The sequence below is a fragment of the Mytilinidion resinicola genome (genome assembly GCF_010093595.1).
Source record: "Mytilinidion resinicola strain CBS 304.34 unplaced genomic scaffold BDZ99scaffold_11, whole genome shotgun sequence".
NCBI lineage: Eukaryota > Fungi > Ascomycota > Dothideomycetes > Mytilinidiales > Mytilinidiaceae > Mytilinidion > Mytilinidion resinicola.
The window spans coordinates 1,064,407-1,082,653 of NW_022985447.1; the positions used below are offsets into that span (position 1 = coordinate 1,064,407).

The following is an 18,247-nucleotide window of genomic DNA, read 5'->3' on the forward strand; positions in this document are numbered from 1 at the left end:
GGGCTAAATATAGGAACCGTGTTCTATATTAAGGTAGCCGACGCTAGCCGTACCACACTCCGTAGGCTAGCTGGCTAGGAATACGTACTCCGTCACAATAGTTGTCTATCTGCAGGGGAGTGAACGTAGGTAGGGGCCATGGCTCTAGGGGTGGCTTTTTCGACGTTTTAGTGCGTGGGTTGCTCTTCTTCACGAAGTCGATGTTATTCGATGTTCTGGGCATTCTGTGGCATCAAAAATGGCAAAAATCACAGCTTATTTAGTCTGTTTACATGCTCTGTTGATGCCTCGCGTATAGCTCAGCACGGCAGGGGTGCACAGGCCGTCTTGGCGTTGCACCCCGACGGTGCGAGGGATAACATGGTAAGTATGACTCGAAATTGCACGGACTGGGTCCTGTTACCAGATCTCACAACACTGTCACCTCCCTCACCTCCACGGTCTAATTTGGCCCGTCGTGCCTCTTAAGTCTCTTCAAGGTCTGATTTAGGGCCTCGTGCAATAACATGCCCAAACCACCTTCAAATCGCACGGACTGGCTCCAGTGACCACATCTCACAACACTTTAACCTTCTTCCTATGCATAGTCCAATTTAGCCTGTCGTGCCTTTCTACAATCTCCACAAGCCCGATATAAAGGCTCCCACAATAACATGCCAAAATCACCTCCGAATCGCACGGACTGGGCTCCCGTTACCACATCTCACCACACTCAACTCTCCCTCTGATGCATGTGGCCTGATTTGGAGTCTCACGTTTTCAGACGCGGATGTCGACACGATTTCAATCCCGTATGGCATCTCTTTTGACCCGCTGGTTCAGTCAGGATCAGGTTCTCGCAGAGCTGGAGTGATTCCTAGATTGATTGGTAGGCGCCTGTCTTGAATGTATCCAACGAGCTTACAGGACCGGGGAAATCACCATTAGGGTAGCAAGCGTGTCTTACAGAATAATACTTCTGACATTGCACACTTATACCTGGCCCTCAAAATGCTCACACCCCAAACCTAAAAGCCCGCCCGACACTAACCCATCCGCACCAGAAACGCCTCCAATGCTTCCCACATCTCCAAAACACAAAAGAAAAGCCCTCCCCCCCCGCCGCCATCCCAGCATCAATAATCCAAAACACCACCAAGCTCATCTCTCATAACATCAGACAATCAGATACACACACCCACACGCGCCACACGTTGCACCACGCTTCAAAGATTCATACAATCTCCACACTGCCTAAAAACACAAATACCACCCAATCCATCCATCCCCTTTTCTAACACTCCTCATCACCTTCCCCCCAAAACCGCCCCTAACGCACTCAACACATCCAGCACCCCCACGCCGCTCGTCCCCGCGCGCTCCTTCGCTTCCCTATCGCGCTCCTCAAGCGCTTTCGCCGCGCCGCCCAGCACGCGGTCCGCGACGTGCTCGGCCGCGAGGCGGTACTGCTCGATCTTGTGCACGCCGTCGGCGAAGGTGTCGATTGTCGGCTCGAGGGAGCGCGAGATGTGGGCGAGGCGGGTTTGGAGAGCGGTGGAGGTGGTGAAGGTGAAGTCGGAGGTTGGTGGTGTTGGTGTCTGGGTGGGGTTCGTATTTGGAGATGTAGAGGTATTGGATGAGGAGCTGGGGTGTAGCGCGGCGAGGATTGCGGCTTGAGAGGGGTCGAGGAGGGAGGAGTCGATTTGGGGCGCTGCGGGGGGTTGTGGTGGTTGGAGTTTTGGCCTTCGGGGGGATTTGGAGGGGAGGGGGGGTGGTGGCATGGCGGGGGAGGAGGTAGAAAGTTGTAAGAGGGACGCAGTTGTGAGGGCGTCCCAGGCGGCTTTTTCCTCTTCGAGTCTGGGGGGTGTTAGATAGAATTCAAGTACGGATGTGGCGAAGGCTTGGAAACGTACCTTTTCAGCTCCTCTTCTAATTCCTCTAGTACTGCTGCCATTTTGATGTTCGTTGGATTGGGTTTCTTAACGATTGATACGGGTGTTGTGTCTTCCTGTTTGGAGGTTAGTCTTCTGGCGTCACAAGTAGGATATTTAGACTTGTACGAACCCTGCTGAACCAATTTGACAGCTCCGGCTTATTCGCAAAGTCATCGAGGAGCTCCTGTTGAATTGCACGTGCTATACCCTCAATTAGTGACCACTTCCACCATAAATGTCGGATCACCACCTACCAGCCATGATAGCATTCGTATCCTTGACATCGCCCGACGGCTTCTCCGGTAATGCTCTTGCCCCGCACCAAGTCAACAGCTGCTTCATCCGCCTGGGCTCGGGGAGACTCTGTTCGATGTGCTTGTAGAAGTCCCGTGGATCGACTTGCGCGTGTGGTACAGCTGTAGAATCCCAGTTAGCCCACATAGCTCCTATGAGAATCCGTTTGGGACAGGGAGCCTCATGCGTTTGTTCTCCGGTAGAACATTGAACGCTGACCTCTCCGCCCTTCACAGTATTAGGAGTAGACCCACCATTCGATTGCCCACTCTCAATGAGCGAGCTCGCCCTCCGCCCACGCAAGCCCGTACTGCTTCTCCGATGCCCTGAGCCACTCTCCTTCCGCATCTCCTTATTCCGTCGAATAATCGGGGTATCCGCAAATGGCAACGCAATCTTCGTCACGCCCCCATCGCGTCTTTTCTCGACATGCAAGTCATTGGCCACCGGCGTCCGTCTCCCAACAAGCTCCATGCGGTCCTCATCCCCACCCGGCGTCTTCTTCCTCTCCGCCGGCACCGCAGCTTTCTTCACGCGTTTCGGCGCCCGTACCGGCTCAGGCTGGTGTTGCAGTTGCGGCTGCGGCTGCGGCTGCGGCTGTCCAACATCCTCCTTATCCCCCGACAGCCTCGCCGACCTCCGTCTCTTAACCGCCTGCTCCTCTCTGTGCTCCTCACGCGCCGCCACCGCCGCGGGCTCATTCTTCCTCCTCCTCAGCGGCACCGCCTTCTCGCCCACCGGCTCTGCTTCCGCGGTCGTCGACGCAGGAACCGGCTCCTCTACCTTCGCCCTCGCCTTCCCCGCCGCCCTCTTCGACTTCGCGCCGCGCGAGAACACGAAACTGTCGTCCGCCTCCTCATACGTCGTCGTCGTCGTCGTCTTCTTCGGCGCCGCCTTGCTGCCGCCGGCCCTCCCGTTCCCGTTCGCCTCCGTCCGCGTCCGCTTGATAGCAGGCGCATCGCTCTCGTCCTCGAAAGCGTGCCTCGCGCTCCGCCGGCGCGTCGGCCGCTGCGTCGACGCCATGCTCAGAGTCTGGAGAGGCGAGCGCGACAGTAGTGCATGCATTGGGCCTCCCAGTCGCGTCGGTGGAGGTCCGTCACGTCGTCCGTCCGTCGCCAAGTCCGGGGGTTTCGGTGAGTTTTGCGATGGGGGTCAGAGTTTTTGGGGTGTTCGGGGGTTTGCTGTCTCGTAAAGATTGGGAGTTCTGGTAATGCGAATATTTTCGTGGTGCCTGCTGCGCGCGCGGCAGGTTGGGGCGTTTGGGGTTGAGGGGTGGGTGTGGTTGCTGGGTCTGGCTTGCCTCCGTGGTGGTGTCGGTGGTTTGGGGCGCGGGCGAGAATCAAAACATTGGATTAGCGCCTTGGCGCGCTGCTGGTATCCGTTCGTCACTCGGCTTTTTGGTGACGCCCTGGCGATAAGAGCCCCGAAGTGAGGCCAGTAGTATTTATGGAAGGGTAGGTGGTACCAATGTGAGGGGGTAAGTGGGGAGATGATTTCAGGAAGAGCAGGGCGTCAACTTTATGTAGAAAGCAATTAGTTAGAGGGATTAACTATGCTGTCATAACTAAACCTCGCACGTGAATGCGAGCAGCCTTCTTTCATCGATTCACAAGCAAAAGACTCTTTGATCCTGTACTAGACGAGGAACTCAGACTGAAAGGAGAAATGTAGTTCTATGCACTTCGACACTGCAGGAGAAGAGGATAACGAAAAGATTTGCTATTAGTGGGCACCAGCTCGTTCTCTTGGAGAGTCATGTGAAGGCAGAACAGGCCGACGCCTTAACAATTATGCCTGTCTTGTGAGAACCAAGAGACCGGCCGTGGAACTACTGCAACTACTGCAGAACTATACTAAAATATAAAAAGAAGGGGATACAGGGAGGGAGGGTGCGAACGGAAATTGATGGAACAGCGCTCGAGACGACGAGACAAGCAACGAGCGCTGCGAGAGGAAGAGCCTGCGGATGAGGATGAGGAAGAGGGAGATCATACAGTTCGTAACGCTCTATATACGATCCTCATACAAAGGAAAAGAACATAAGCAGTTAGCAAGTAATTGCTCCTTTACTTGTTGCTTGTCTCGCGCGTATAAACAAGCCCGTGCTTGTTTAAAGAGATTCATCGCTTTCTACTGCATAGAACACATTTTTAATCGACGTTGTCTCCAGCCAGTCCTAAGATTGCGTCGTGCCAACCTGAGATGCTTATAATCACGTGACCTTACATCTGATAAACTGCAGCACCAAAATCCTAAGTCTGTGTACATATTTTAAACAAGGAAGTCCTCAACCAGGACGAATGCTACACCGGGAGCAAAACGTATCATTCGTGTACGTAATACAAACGCATCCCTCATCAAGAAAAAATCACCCCCTCCATCCCAGACAGCAACAGCACTCCCCCCCAAATCACACCCACAGCAACACTTGCAAGGGTCCTTTCCATCATGTTCGCTACCAAAATCATCTCATCGAATCGTAGAAAACCTAACCAATACTTTTTATTCAGTAATCACACACCGCCATACCCTCCCAGCCCAGAACCCCTGATGCCATACCCATATAAGTGTGTTCGTTGGTAGTCTATGTTAGACCAGCACCAGGCATCGGGCCTTGCTCACCAGGCGGCGCCATGCTGCCTTCGATACGGCGCTTGGCGTCCTGCTTCTCTTCTAGAGTCGGATTCTCTTTCCGCTGGTCTTGGGAGTAGGCGGCGCGTTCGGGGCTATGGCCAATGGACATGCCGACGCGGACCTAGAAAACGCCATCATTAGCTTTATTCTGTCGATAGAGAGCTGAGAGGTTATGATCATGGCTTACCAAAGTCTCCAAAGCAGATCTCGAGTTATCCACCAAGTCGTCATCGAACTTCATGACGCCTGGCTCGAAGAGAAGTAGGAGAGTACTCCCACCAAACTTGAAATAGCCCAGCTCCTCAGCCCTCTTAACCTTGTCACCAGTTTTCCGGGTAATCACAGTACTACCCACCATCATCGCACCCACACAAATGACAGTAACCCTCCCATGCGCCTCCGAGTCGATTGGCACAATGACTCTGACATTCTCACCGTACACATCCAGCGCGGAGCGGATAGCCATGGGGTTGACAGTGTAGTACTCGCCTTCGATGAGCTTTGGCTCTCCCATCACACCATCGACCGGGATATGGAAGCGATGGTAATCCTGAGGCGCGAGACGGAAAATCCCGAGGGAGCCGCCTTGGTACCGCTTTGCGTCTTCAGGGTAAGCGTTACCAAGCAGCCGCTCAACGCTAAACTCGCGGCCCTTAACCCAAATAGTTTGGGCCTCGTCCATGCGGTTGAAGACGACGGAGCGGCAATCTGCGGGGGATGTGATGACTCTTGGGTCGTCAGGTGCTGAGCACGGACGAGCGTCAGGCTTGAGAGCGCGGTAGAAGAACTCGTTAAAGTTCTTGAAACTCTTAGCAGGGAGCAAAACTTCCGACATGTCTAGTTGATGGAAGTTGATGAAGCCTTCGATTTCTGCAGCGGAGGCCGGGTCGTCGTACTTGGCGCCTTGTTTGAAGCTGAGAGATCGGAGGAGCTTGCGAACTGCGAGTGTGTCAGTCAAGATACTAGTATAGCAAAACGTGAACGATAGTGAAATATCAATGCCACTTACTTCGCTTCTTTTCCATATTGTTCGCCTTCAGCCCCTTGTAGAGCAGCCGAATCCCCAACCTCACATAAATACTCATACGCTCCTCATTGATTTGCCCAGTCATACGATCCTGGACCAAGATGTTCGCAGAATTCGCACCAAGCTTGTAGCCGCCATACGAGATTTTGTGGACGACCTTGGTGTACCACTTCCGCTGGGCCTGGCTAGAAGTGACGAATCCGGCCATGACAATGTTGTTCACTTGTCGCCAATCTTGGCTAGCACAGGTCGCGACGTGGGTAATGATATCAGCATCCGACTTCTTGTTAAGGCGAGGTTGGTGACAGATGGGGCACTCCCGGATCTCAATAACGTGCTCCTCGCCGTTGTCATCGGCCAAGTCGTCGTGGGCGTCGAGTGTGTCGCCCTCTTCGCCGGCAGCTCCGAGCTTCTCTTGAGCGACTGCTGGAATTGCAGTGCTCTGACTATGGAAGTTGAGGGGTGTCGCGCTACCGGAAGTCGCAGAAGGAGTAACAGAACCTGGAGTGAGGCTAGGAGTGTCGCTCTGGTCGGTGCTGCTCTGGGTAACACTGCTGGTAGTGAGGTTGTTGAACTGGCCCTTTATAGCCGAACCCCACGTGCGCTGCTTCGTATTCTGCAACTGGTCTTCAAGACAGATGACAGCCTGGTCAAAAGTCAGAAGCCCCTCCTTGTTGTCGTTGTTGTCCTTGGCGAATCTGTCAAAGAACCCGTCGATGGTTGACTCATGCAGGGTGGAGCCCAGCGTGTCGAGCATAGTCGTCAATTCGACCTTGTCGATCCATCCACTGTCATCGGCATCATACTGCTTGAGCATGGCTCGCCAGAATTGCTGTCGGAGAGCCTTGTAAGGCAAGTATTTGGCTCGGATATAGATGGTGGGGTTGTGCTTGGCTTCCCATCTGTCTTTATTCTTCATCTCCAAAGGCATGTCCCAGGACTTGAGATCCTGATCGTCTACCACGTGTGGATCGACATTGATTGAGTTTGTACCTAGGATACCTTTGCCGTTCGCGTCGAGACCAGGAGTAGAAGGGGCACTGGTTGGCGGAGGAGGTAACAGTGTTGTGCTCTGGTCTTTAAGATTGAGCGACAGAGAGTTTGAAGAGTTCTCCTTCCTCAATCCCGGCTTCGCAGCTTTCGTCAGGCTGTTGGAAGACGACGATCGAGATATGGGAAGACGGAAGCGGGACCTCCTAGCTTCAGGGAGATTAGGCGATTCGAGATCATGCGGTTCAGGCAGTTTGTACAAGCCAGTAGCCGGATCAGCCTCAGGGGAAACCGCAGTGACCTTGTCAAGCGGGAAGTTGACCGCGCCAATATAGTCGTTCCCAGAAAACTTGTCCCGATCTACAACAGTAAAGTTGAGAGAGTAGTTCGTCTCGTGCTTCATGACCTGGAACACCAGCTTCTCCTCATACACCGGGTTAAGGTTGTGGTTTATGACTTTCGTGCGGTATGTCTTCTTGCCCAACGATGTAACCACAAACGGGTCCATATCGAACGAGGTCCGCGTCACTGCCGTCAAGAATCAGGAAAATGTCGGGAAGTCAACAGGTAATTGATACTTACTATTCCGCTCAGGAGGCAAGTCCGTAATCTTTGTGATCTCGAGGAAGAGCACGCCGGCAACCTCCGAGTTACCAGTGAACTCGTAACCCCTCTGCTTCGCCTTTCTCTTCAGCCTCGCAAGCCGTAGCTTCTTGCGCCTCTTCTCCGCCTTCTTCACCTCGTCCTGCGGCTCGTCGGAAGCATCTTCTTGGTCATCATCATCTTGCTCTTCTAAATCCCCACTATCCGTACGCAACAGATCATCTTCGTCCTCATCCAGGCTTGGGCTCGTCCCCGCAATAGCCATAAACTTCGCCAGAATCTGCTGGGGCGTAGCAGAAGCATTGCTCGTGTCTACGAGCGAGAACTGCAGCAGCACCTCGCCCGTAACCACGCTCTTCTTCTTGCCGGTGCGTCTCGACTCTAGCGGATACCACTTCGGCTGCACACAGTCAGTGACCGCTTTCCCACTCTCAAACAGCATCTCGAAAGCCAGAGTCCAAACCCACCTCCTGACTGGATTGTCCATTCGTGAATATATCCTCCAATGCCACATCGAACTCGCCCATGTAGTCCTTGCCAAAGCGGTCCTTGTCCCAGCAGCACGCCTCGAGGAGGAGGCTCTGCACACCGGTGACGGGCAGGTCGAGGGTCTGGTTCCATTCCGGATTGAGCGTCTTGCTGATCGAGGGGGTCGCTTGCTTCGCGTCGCCGACGGTGAGGACGAGATACTATCGCTGTCTGTCAGCCCCAGGCCACGATGCATGACGTAGCCTTGTTCCGTCCTCTCTCCGCCGCTTCCGAGTAGATTATAGAAAGTGAACATACAGGGTCACTCGTCCCGCTCCTATCCTTCGCTGCTAGGTTCCGGCCCTGTGACGAAGTTCGTCAGCTCGCAATGCACGCTTCGCGGGGTACTTCCTGCGGTTGCAGGGCTGCGTGAACCTTGGGAACACCCACCTTGATGACGTTCGCCCGCAGCACGAGGCCGTTGCTCTTGGGATCCGTCATGGCGCGCTTGGGACTGCTGCTGCGGCTGCCGGGGAGACTGGGGGGGTTGGAAGTGGTGCCGTTGGGGTGCTTCAGGCGGTGGGGCAGACTGAGTCTGGTGGAAAGTGGTGGTCGCGGCATCGCGGTTTATCTAGCTGCGGGACCCAAGCACTGAAGCGAGCTGCACAACTTGGCAATGGGAAGCTTCCAAGGTTGGCTACTGTCCACTTAGATCTCGAGTCAATCGCAGGCGGCGGGCACTGGGTTCAGAGCTCCAACTTCAGGGAACGGCAGGCCGCAGAACAAGCTCGCAAGTCATTCAATTAGCCCCGGTAGCGGCTGGCTAGGAGAGCTCGGAATTAAGTATAGGTGTTAAGTTCGGGGGAGGCGGGGGCTGGATCCGCAGCGGGGAGCGCAGTGAAAGAACAGTGAGATATGTACGCAGCCAGGCATTCGGCAGTGCAGCGGAGCTGATGATTGTTTGGCGCAGCCTCGACAGGTATAAGTACCATACACGAGGGGGCTAATTGCGCAGGAGCTTGGGCTGCGGAGCACACTGACACGGATTGGGGCTGCTTTCAACACGGGTGGCTTTGGGCTGAGGACAGAGCATTCAGTGATTGGGGGTTTTCAATTCTTGTAGGGCCTTTGTTTGCGGGAGGCACGGAAGCAGGAAATGCGCAGGTATGTGGCCAGTTGCGGGTTTAATAATAGCAAGAAGCTGATGCAGCCGCGCCCGCAGCCTGGATCGCTGATATCTGGCCCAAGACCTGAAACGATAGAGTGCCACCTCCCCTTCGCAGCCCTGAAGCACTGATCGCTCGCAGGGTTGCCGCCAAGCCACAGCGAGGAGACTTCAGTCAGCGGTGATCCAGCCCTCGGACAACATACGCGGTACAAATCACGTCTTCGAGCTGGCTGGGGCGACATTCACTCACGAAGAATGTGACGAGCCGGCCTGACCAACCCCCAAATGCCGCACCCGTTCATGTGTGAATGTACCTCTAATCCGCAAGAGGCAACACAAACGGGCGTGCCTCGGCGCTGGGAGCTGCACGAGCAAGGTATAGATAAAGTATGGATGCTTTCAGACGCAAGGGAAACGGGTGATCAGAACGTCTAGATGCCTTTAGATGCTATTCGATATCTGATATTCGGTACCTCGAAGAATGGTACGCCCCCACCATGAGAGCCCCCACCATACCTTTGTAAACCATGGTTGAGAGAACCAGCCAAACTTCATAATTCAACGCCAGTCCATGCCGCTGCCCAAACGCCTAATCTTGATAAAAAGAAAGAAAAATCAAAAGCACATGTTCTAAGAATCGAAATCACGGTCTAATGCTGACAGAAGAATTGAGACTGAGAGAGTCCTCACTCAAGCAGCTGGAGCCACCAAGGTATTTTCCTTCATAGTCGTCAGCTCCGTAAACATATCCGGCCACAAGCTCATCCTCTCCTCTCGTGGTGTCATCGCCGCAATCATCGGCACATTCGTCTTGCTCGACATGCGCCTCCACATATTCGCCCGCGGGTTGAAGTTCGACGGTAGGCCCTTGCCATGCGTCTTCTCATCGTCCACCTTCGCGATCTTGGTGACCTCAACCTGGATGTCCGCGAACGTGTCGAACGGGATGTACGCCAGCTTGTTCTCGATGCAGTACTCCTCGAGCCTGAGCCCACGGCGAGCGAAGAGCACGTCCGCCTCGCGCGCGGCGGGGAGGTCCGACACGCCGTCGCCGATGAAGACAATCATGGGGATGGTGCCGTCATCGCTCTCGAGCTTGGCGCCGGCCCGGTAGTCGTTGATGGACTGCGCCTTGTCGTGGCCAAGCTCCGTGTCGTGGAGCCAGACGGGCTTCCACTGGCTGCCGTCAGACGAGATGGTGGCGTCGTTGGCGACGATTTCGATGTTGGAGGACGCTTCCTCGCCTAGAAAGTGGTCGAGCACGCGGCGGAGGACGGGCTTCAGGCCGGCGGAGATGACGTTGAAGGGGATGCTGTTGTCGAGGCAGAACTGGTGGAAGGTTTGGAAGTCCGGGTCGATCTCGAGCGCGCCCTTCATCACTTCGAAGCCATCGTCGAAGGGGACGTCAAGCGAGCCCCACATCTCCTCCGACACGTCCTTGAAGGAGCGCTCTCCGCTGTGGATCTGTTGGTCGAGGATCTCGCGGCGGTCATTGCCACAGCCGAAGGTATTGAAGAGAATGTGACCGGTGTCTTGCATGAAAATGGTGCCGTCGAAGTCTGGAAGGGTTTGTTAGCACTGATTCGCAGCAAACAGGGCGGTAGGGATGGGATCGGCAAGTTGCATTCGCGTACCTGAGAAGCAGATGATCTTCCGCTTGGTGTTCATAGCCAGAGAATCATGTCGTCCCATGGTTGGTCGCATAGAGGGCTTCGGTACCTTGAGGCTCTCCCTCCACTTGACAGTCTCTGCGGTAGCTGATAGTGACATGATTCGTCTTGATGTGTGTGGTAGCAGCGTCAAAGGGCTCAGGTATCAGGGTATTCGAAAAGCGAGGAGGAATTGACACGATAGACCGGTATTCAATTACCTCACTACACGGGCGCCCACTTTTTATACCCCAACGCCCTTCCCACTCCGCCTTTATGACACCATACCATACCATCCCCCAAGCCCCTCACACCAGCCGTAGACCGCAAAATCCCTTATCGTGAACTCTGGCCCTCTGTGTTGACAGCCTAGTCCCACGCAGCGCCTGGGTTCTTTCGCACCCGGTGCTCGTACTTCCCCCTCCTATTGGTTCACACTACGAAAAGTACAGGGTACCAACGCTCTTCGACGTCAACGGCGGCACAATGGCTCAGCTTTTCTTAACCTGCTTGAGTATTGCCCCACTAACAGAGGGGTACGTACGTGCTACACGAGTAGGGAAGAAGGAGGATGGCACCCATTATCCCCTGATCGGTGACTTTCCGCGGGAAGAGGCGCAGCAGTGTTCAATCCAATCCGCTCAACCAACTTCCTCAACCTATCTCGAGTACCCGCGGGTATTGCTTCGTGCCGTGGGATCGTAACCCAGCACCCAGCCCAGCCACCTCATTCCGAGCCTCTGTGCCTTGGACGGAGGGAAAGGGTCTGGGGAGCACGGCACTCAATCGACCGCAGTGGCCAGAATCCCATCGACCCTTTCCGATGGCGATCCTCCATCGATTTCGATGAGTCTCTTGCCTCCTAGATGGCCCAGTCCCTTGATCGGCACGAGGCTACCAGCAAGCGGCCGAGGGAGCCTCGAAAAAGCTACCCCTCACCCAGAGCCGCTCTACCTCTCAAAAGTGCCTCCCTCATCGTGAATTCCCAATTCCATCATTCATCTCTGGCGCCCAAACCAGCGATCAGGTTCTAGGACTGTGCTGCACGCTGCATACGGCCCGCCCCACTCCCCACAACGACGTCAGTACGTCACTCCCTTCGTGGGCCGCTTGAAGCTAGCATACGGCACGCATGTACGGTGAGACTCACGCTTATTCCGCCGTAGGTCTCCAGTCGGCCGCGGACTCTCGAGCCACTCAGCGCCTCTCCTTGGCCCTCGTCAGTTGGGTGGGCGTCAGCGTTGCAGCCTACGCAGGTGCATGAACAGGGCCTCTTGGCTGAAGGCGGGCGGAGTGCCTCTTCTAGCATCTCGCTACTCAAGGGGCTCTCACGCCGTCTCCCCGGCCTGAGAAAAGAAGAAGAAGAAGAAGAAGAAGAAGAAGAAGAAGAAGAAGAGAAGAGAGTGCTAGAATTCTCTCTATCAGACGGGCGAATCCGGTTTGATGGGCAAAATACATAGTTGTATCAAACTTCATCTAGGGTCTCACGCTCTCATGCCATCTGCGAGTCGCTTTCAATATTCTATGTATCAGAAGCGTCTAACTACGCTACAGCCGAGAACGCACCGCACAATGAGTTTCACCTCTGCCCCCCCGCCTCCTCCCCAGCCCCCTGCACAGAATAGAATCCTGACAGCGCTTAAACGTCGTCTTTCATGCATTGCATATAAAAATCCACATAACCCTCCCCTGCACAATGACGCTTCGCTCGTAAGCAAGTAATGACGGGACCGACCCTTCGTGCCGGGTGAGGCGTTCGGGGAATGCGGATGGGGATGTCATCATGCGTTCCGCAGTCGTATCGTGATGGCGTGTCTCCCGCGAGGGACGTTGGTGGCTGTTTTTGTAGTCCTAGCCCTGTATCGTTGCTTCGCCGCCGTCTCAAAAAGAAAAAACCACGGTTGTTGATCCGCGTTTCGCCAGGCATGTATCTAACATTTAATTTTCTTTGAAAGTGGAGGTAAGAGAAGGTAAGGAGGGGGGGGGGGCCGCCGCCCTCTCCAATGCTCGCCGCTATCTATCTCCATAGCCAATATACAACCAGCCAAGGCCGGCCCAGGACTATTATACATGCACCCGTATAGCCACTCCCCATTACGATGCCCTTAAAGTGAACCCGTCGAACCATCGTCTCAGACACCAGGGGATGCGATGCGCCGTGAATATCGTAGGAAAAAAAAAAAAAAAAAACCCCTCCTGCAATAGCCCAGACCCCACGGGTCCGTTGCATATACCAATAGATCAACACTAGTGGTGTGAGTCCTCTTCCAGAGCCGCGGCGACGAACTCGACGTCCTTTACGTCGACGAAGGGTAGGCAGCAAGTTGATTTGAGTCGCCGCAACCTCAAGCCATGGAGATGGCAGGCCTGAAGCCGTCTCTGCGTTGGTTCTTCCTCCTCTTCTGGAAAAGAGTGAACCGTTTCCAGACGACACCACGGGGAGGTGCGGTGTCCGATTTCGTCGTACGTTCATAAGCCGTAGGTAGGCAGCAAGCTGGTCGTGAAATCGGGTGTTAGAAGCCTCACACATCACACCTCAGCGCACTCGCACAAATTAGAGCAGAACATCCTTTACTACACACACACACACGCACCACCACCACCCCGTCCCCCCATCCCACTCCCCCCTCAAAGTATAAGAGAATCGAAGACCGCTCAGCCACACCCCCCTCCCCCCACCACAGCCAACCGCGATGAATTAGGAAAAAGAGTTCCTCCCGCCCCCCACCCCTTCCATATTGCTAAAAACCCGAGGAGCCGTTACTTTGATAAAAAGAGGGGTAAGAGAAAGAGAGAGCTAAGTCAGCAAAATCGGTCTTCACTTCCAAGAAAACCAAAAAAGTTAAACATATTTCTCTCCTTGCTTTCCTTTCCATCCGGGGTGTGTCGCGCCCACGCCACAAAACAAATTTGTTCATCTCCTCTCTTGTGATTCCGAAAGAAAGAGAAAGAGAAGAAAAGATCCCCAGCCCTCGCAGGGTATCACAGAAATCGAGAAAATGCGGAAGCGAAGGGAGATTTAAGCTTCCTCGCATGGTGGCAAAAGGCAAAAGCAAGGCAAAAAAGCAACAGGGCACCGACGACGGAGAGAGAAAAGAGGAAAGCAAACAGACAACCAGGGAGAAAAAAAAACAAAGTTTTCACAACGCCGTATATGACATGGCGATTAGAAGCCGTCGTCCGAATGACATGCCGCCCGTGATTCCATAACAAGACAAATCTCTTCCTCGCTTTCAATCGCTCGCTCGCCGTGAGGCAGGGGGCTTGGTATCAATGCACGCCCCCTTGTCTCCTTTTCTTCTGGTCATTATATCAGACCGCACATGCGGAGGTTCTCTTGAATTATGATGTCTGGGATATATTAGTACATGGGTGAGTTGTGTTTCAGATTGGGATTGGCTTACCGTTCACTGCGGCCATGACGAATCGGATTTGCATTGTGTCGGTGGCGCATGTGAAATGGGTGTAGATTTGCTTGGTCTCATGTTGGTTGAGCGATACGAAGCGATTGAGGATGTAGTCGCAAGCCGCGGCGTAGTCAGGGCCACCTAGTATCAGGTTAGATACAGCATATTCAACCAAGGGAGAAAGTTACGAACCTTCGTAGTCAGGGAAGTAGTTCTTCATGGGGCTGACGGGGAGCTTCTCCTTGAACCTGTCGATCTTGTTCAAGAACAGGATGATCGATGTCTTGACAAACCACCGCGAGTTGCAGATGGAGTCGAACAGGGTGAGAGCTTCCTGCATACGGTTGACGGTCTCATCCTCGAAGAGCAGCTGGTCATATTCGGAGATGGCGACGAGGAAGAGGATGGTGGTCACGTTCTCGAAACAGTGGATCCACTTCTTTCGCTCCGACCGTTGTCCTCCGACATCGAACATGCGGTAGGTCAGGTCGCCGATGATGAAGGTGGTCTCAGTGATACCAGTGGTTTTGACACGCGAGCGGAGGACATCCTGGTCGTTGGGGATGTAGTCCGGAGCGGCAATGCGGTCAATGGAATCGAAGTAGCTGCGATCAGGTCAGCGTTATAATCACGGAAAGAATAATGGCGAGTAACGTACTATTTGGCAGAGTCGTTGAGCTGGTATTCGCGGGAGCGCTGGAAGCACTGCTGGACACCGGCATCCTTCCAGAGCACGGCAATGGCGTTGCCAACTTCTGGGGGTAGGCTGTCACCCTCGATCTGGGCTGGCTGCATGAAGATGGTCTGCACGTGGTACTCGGCGCGCTGGTCGTCAAGGGGCAGTTCCAGCGACTCCATGGCCTCGAGGATGACGCGCATCGACTGCACGGTGTTGCTGAAGATGATTTCCTTGAACGACTCTCGCTCATCGCGCGAGTAGCCACCCTCGTGGATGAGCTTCATCTGCTTCAGGATCGTCGACTTTCCAGACTCTCCGGCACCTGGTGATTGTCAGTTTGCTGCATATTGCATGACCTGACAGGCGGGCCGCCAGCACGCACCGAGCAGCAGCATCTTGATCTCGTTTCGCTGCATCATCTTGTCCCGCTTGAGCTGGTTCTCGATCTCCTCATTCCTCTGCTTCCCCTCCTTCTCCTCTGTGCTCATTCCGCAACCCATTGTGACGGGTGGTAGTTATGTCCGGTGGGCGATTAGGGGTGTAGATGTGGTTCCGTAGGCCTGCCGGTACAGAATCCTGCGTAGAAACACGTCAGTATGCAGCGGCGAAGAGTGCAGCAAGCAGGAGCGGTGTGTGCTCGCAGCGGGGGTCGGCGTGCGGCAGACAGCGGCGGAGGAGTTTGCTCGCCGCTTGGCTTGCGTAGATGTCGAGGGCAGGGCAGGCAAGGCGGGCGATTGAGGCTGGACGTACCTATAATTACAAGCCGTAGATGCAGGGCAAAGGGAGCGACTGCGGGAGACAGGCGCAGACGTCGGTGGTGAAGGGAGCTGGCTGGCGGAGACGGCACTCTCGCTACGGGCCAAACAGCGGAGAGGCGGCTGCCAATGGACTGGAGAGGGCACAGGCAGACGGCGCGGGTCCTTGTTGAGGAATTGAGAGCGGTGGCACAGCAGCGGGCTGGCTGTGCGGATGGGAGTCGAGAGAGTGGCCTGGTGAGGGTGTCGAGGTCTGAAGAAGAGAGTTGGCCTGGCTGGCTTTGGTGTGAGCGAGCGAAAGGAGACGCCCGGGGCCGATGTGCAAGGGGTGGCCTGCTCGCTTGCTGATTGGCGGGCGCCAGGAGAGCGACTGCCGGCCCCGTACACGAACCACAACACAGACCTCTCGTCACCACGCAATCTCAGCGCACGATGCGGCTGCAACTGTCAGGCCTCGACGGGCTGCTCCAAACCGACATCGGCGGCCACTCCAGCACTTCCTGGCCGCTCCTCCGCGCAATGCGCAGGCAGACTCTCACGGCACCACGGCGCACGGCAGGCCTCCTGGGGCGTCGCAGCACCGCTGTTCCACCTGCTCTGCTCGACCACCGGCGTCCCTGTCCGCCGTGTCACAGCCGGCCCGCGCTCGGATGGGTAGCGGTGCGGACTGACTAGCACGAGGTTTCTAGAAGCAGTCTAGAAAAGGGGCCCTGGAGCGACTGGAGCGACTGAGCCTGCTGGTGCTCGCTGTGGCCGCCGCTGAGACTCGCTGCGAAACGTCTGGCGGCTGTTGCACTGGCATCGCAACGGGCAGCCTCAGCGGTGGACAAAGGCGGCGCTGCTGCCACCTTCTTCGCTGGCTGGGCTGGGGTTGGCTGCGGTGTGCTCGCTGCAGTTTCAGATGCGCCCGCCGTTCGCCTCGTCGAGCTGCACGCCACCGCTGAGCCAACCAGGCCCTTTCGCCGGCTCTCCGCTGCACGCACTGCTCCGAGCGCGCCCCCGGCATGCCGCATCGCATCTGTTGCGGGCTAGCGAGGCTGCAGTGCCCGCGATCAAACTCTGCTTGGTGGTCCCCTCCGCGCAACCACGACGCCGACCGTCTTCATCTCCCCGACTCGCGCACCAGACGTCGCCTGAGCCGCGATGCCCATTCCAGCCGCGGGCTCCCCTTTCTGCCCGATCGCCGCACCCGCAGCGTGTGCAGCAGCTGGCGCTCCCAAATTGTGAGCCTCAATGTCCGGCGCGCCCAGCAGGGCCCTCCTTGCGTGCTGCTGCGGGGCGACGAAACGGGGTCCCAGAATCCGCGACACGCACTGGAAACATGGAGTAGCGAGGTGTCCTGCGTGATCGGGGGTTAGCTCTATCGCCGGCTGTGCTTGGCTGCACGCCGCCTCCGCCCGTTGAGCTCTGCTGTCTCCATCGAGGAATGCAACAACCTCAACCGTGGTCCAGCCAGATGTTATCTGCGTTTAGCTCTATGCTGACTCGCGCTAGGCTTTTCTTCCGTCTAGTTTCATATCTTCAGAAAAGGATTCTTCTTCGATTTTATCGAACGGGAAACTATTTCCGCTCGCTTATATCTCAACTCTATCAACCTTACTCTTAAGAAAGTTTTTTGGTTCGAAGAATAAACAGAAAGACAATCAAACCGCAAATACAACCACCATGTACCCGAGATGATCGCTTCTAGATCTTCCTCACGTCGGCCCGATCTCTTTGCACCAGCCTCTGTCCGCCTCCAAATCTGGTCAGGCCCAACTAAAGTCACGTCGCGCGCCACGAGAACGGCCCGAGGGCAAATCGCCGCAAGACCACGTTTTCTGCTGTCCAGGCTCAGGTACCCGCATCCTCTTGGCCGAGAAGAGACTATTTCCCGCTGTGCTCGTTCCTGCAGCGGATAAGTCGATACACTTCCCCGCGCCTGCACCATGTCACGCCAGTCACAGACCTAAAAGCATACCTGAAACCAGGAATCCGTTTATAGTAATCGACACCTACTTCGAGAAGACCATGGGAAGGTGAGAGTTATTTGGGAGACGATCTCTTCGTTCTTGGATAGTAATGTATGATTACGACGATAGTGCTACAACAACCGTAGTGCGCTTACGGCCATTATCGAATAGGGGGAAAGTGCTTAGGGGCGTTTTCCGGCGCTAGAATTCATGATTCAAGGCGGTTGTTAAATGAACCGGTCCGCTTACACAAAAGTTTTGGAAAATATAGTACCTTGATTGTGGAACTTCTATCAAACTTCGAACATTACTTCAAATTCATCACCAATCTCAAACGACTTCCTCTCACAGTCCCGCAAATAGACCGAATTACCGTTTATCGCTCATGACATTTCTACTTCAGTAGAGTCTTTTCTTATCGTCAATCTCCGCCCATCTAAAGTCAAGCAGCTTCCAATTCTCGAATCAGTGAATGTCCCAAATTCATCACAACTTAAAGGACGTGTCTTCATATTGTCTATCCCAATAAAAATTCAACAACGTTGATCTTTTCCCAAAATCATGCCAATCAAGCTAGGGTGACGATTCCAACCAATAGAGTCAATGCTATTCTCAGCTCCGTCCTCCACGGATCTCAAGAACTTCCTATTCAAGTAATAGTCCAGTAGCTCACTATACACCAAAAGCAATGGCTTGGAATGCTGGACT

General features: G+C 54.8%; 4 protein-coding genes across 4 annotated transcripts; all 4 read right to left on the minus strand.

Annotated features, from left to right (window-relative positions):
* Positions 1 to 1,027: 1,027 nt before the first annotated feature.
* BDZ99DRAFT_418655 (uncharacterized protein) lies at positions 1,028 to 3,272 on the minus strand (the record flags this gene model as incomplete). Its single annotated transcript, XM_033716863.1, has 5 exons — positions 1,028 to 1,836; positions 1,893 to 1,987; positions 2,044 to 2,114; positions 2,168 to 2,329; positions 2,462 to 3,272. The coding sequence occupies 5 exons, from the start codon at positions 3,270 to 3,272 to the stop codon at positions 1,287 to 1,289; spliced, it is 1,689 nt and encodes a 562-aa protein (XP_033576020.1). The 3' UTR covers positions 1,028 to 1,286.
* A 1,094-nt stretch (positions 3,273 to 4,366) lies between these two features.
* On the minus strand, positions 4,367 to 8,519 carry BDZ99DRAFT_499382 (uncharacterized protein). The gene is made up of 7 exons (XM_033723652.1): positions 8,380 to 8,519; positions 8,248 to 8,292; positions 7,929 to 8,150; positions 7,441 to 7,861; positions 5,851 to 7,386; positions 5,029 to 5,780; positions 4,367 to 4,962 (listed from the first exon to the last, which is right to left on the minus strand). The coding sequence occupies exons 1-7, from the start codon at positions 8,428 to 8,430 to the stop codon at positions 4,792 to 4,794; spliced, it is 3,198 nt and encodes a 1,065-aa protein (XP_033576021.1). The 5' UTR covers positions 8,431 to 8,519; the 3' UTR covers positions 4,367 to 4,791.
* A 1,268-nt stretch (positions 8,520 to 9,787) lies between these two features.
* Positions 9,788 to 10,765, minus strand: BDZ99DRAFT_389980 (2,3-diketo-5-methylthio-1-phosphopentane phosphatase; the record flags this gene model as incomplete). Its single annotated transcript, XM_033715664.1, has 2 exons — positions 9,788 to 10,656; positions 10,732 to 10,765. The coding sequence occupies 2 exons, from the start codon at positions 10,763 to 10,765 to the stop codon at positions 9,788 to 9,790; spliced, it is 903 nt and encodes a 300-aa protein (XP_033576022.1).
* A 3,288-nt stretch (positions 10,766 to 14,053) lies between these two features.
* Positions 14,054 to 15,332, minus strand: BDZ99DRAFT_488835 (G protein alpha subunit; the record flags this gene model as incomplete). The annotated part of the gene is made up of 5 exons (XM_033722940.1): positions 14,054 to 14,097; positions 14,151 to 14,294; positions 14,346 to 14,758; positions 14,812 to 15,154; positions 15,215 to 15,332. The coding sequence occupies 5 exons, from the start codon at positions 15,330 to 15,332 to the stop codon at positions 14,054 to 14,056; spliced, it is 1,062 nt and encodes a 353-aa protein (XP_033576023.1).
* Between the last annotated feature and the right edge of the window lie 2,915 nt (positions 15,333 to 18,247).

What these genes read in the sequence shown, in the direction of transcription:
- BDZ99DRAFT_499382 (XM_033723652.1), bottom strand. Translation starts at nt 8,430, where the DNA reads ATGACGGATCCCAAGAGCAACGGCCTCGTGCTGCGGGCGAACGTCATC. An exon ending in TGCGGGCGAACGTCATCAAG is followed by an intron (nt 8,293 to 8,379) that starts GTGGGTGTTCCC and finishes ACTTCGTCACAG; the next exon opens with GGCCGGAACCTAGCAGCGAA. An exon ending in GGAGCGGGACGAGTGACCCT is followed by an intron (nt 8,151 to 8,247) that starts GTATGTTCACTT and finishes AGACAGCGATAG; the next exon opens with TATCTCGTCCTCACCGTCGG.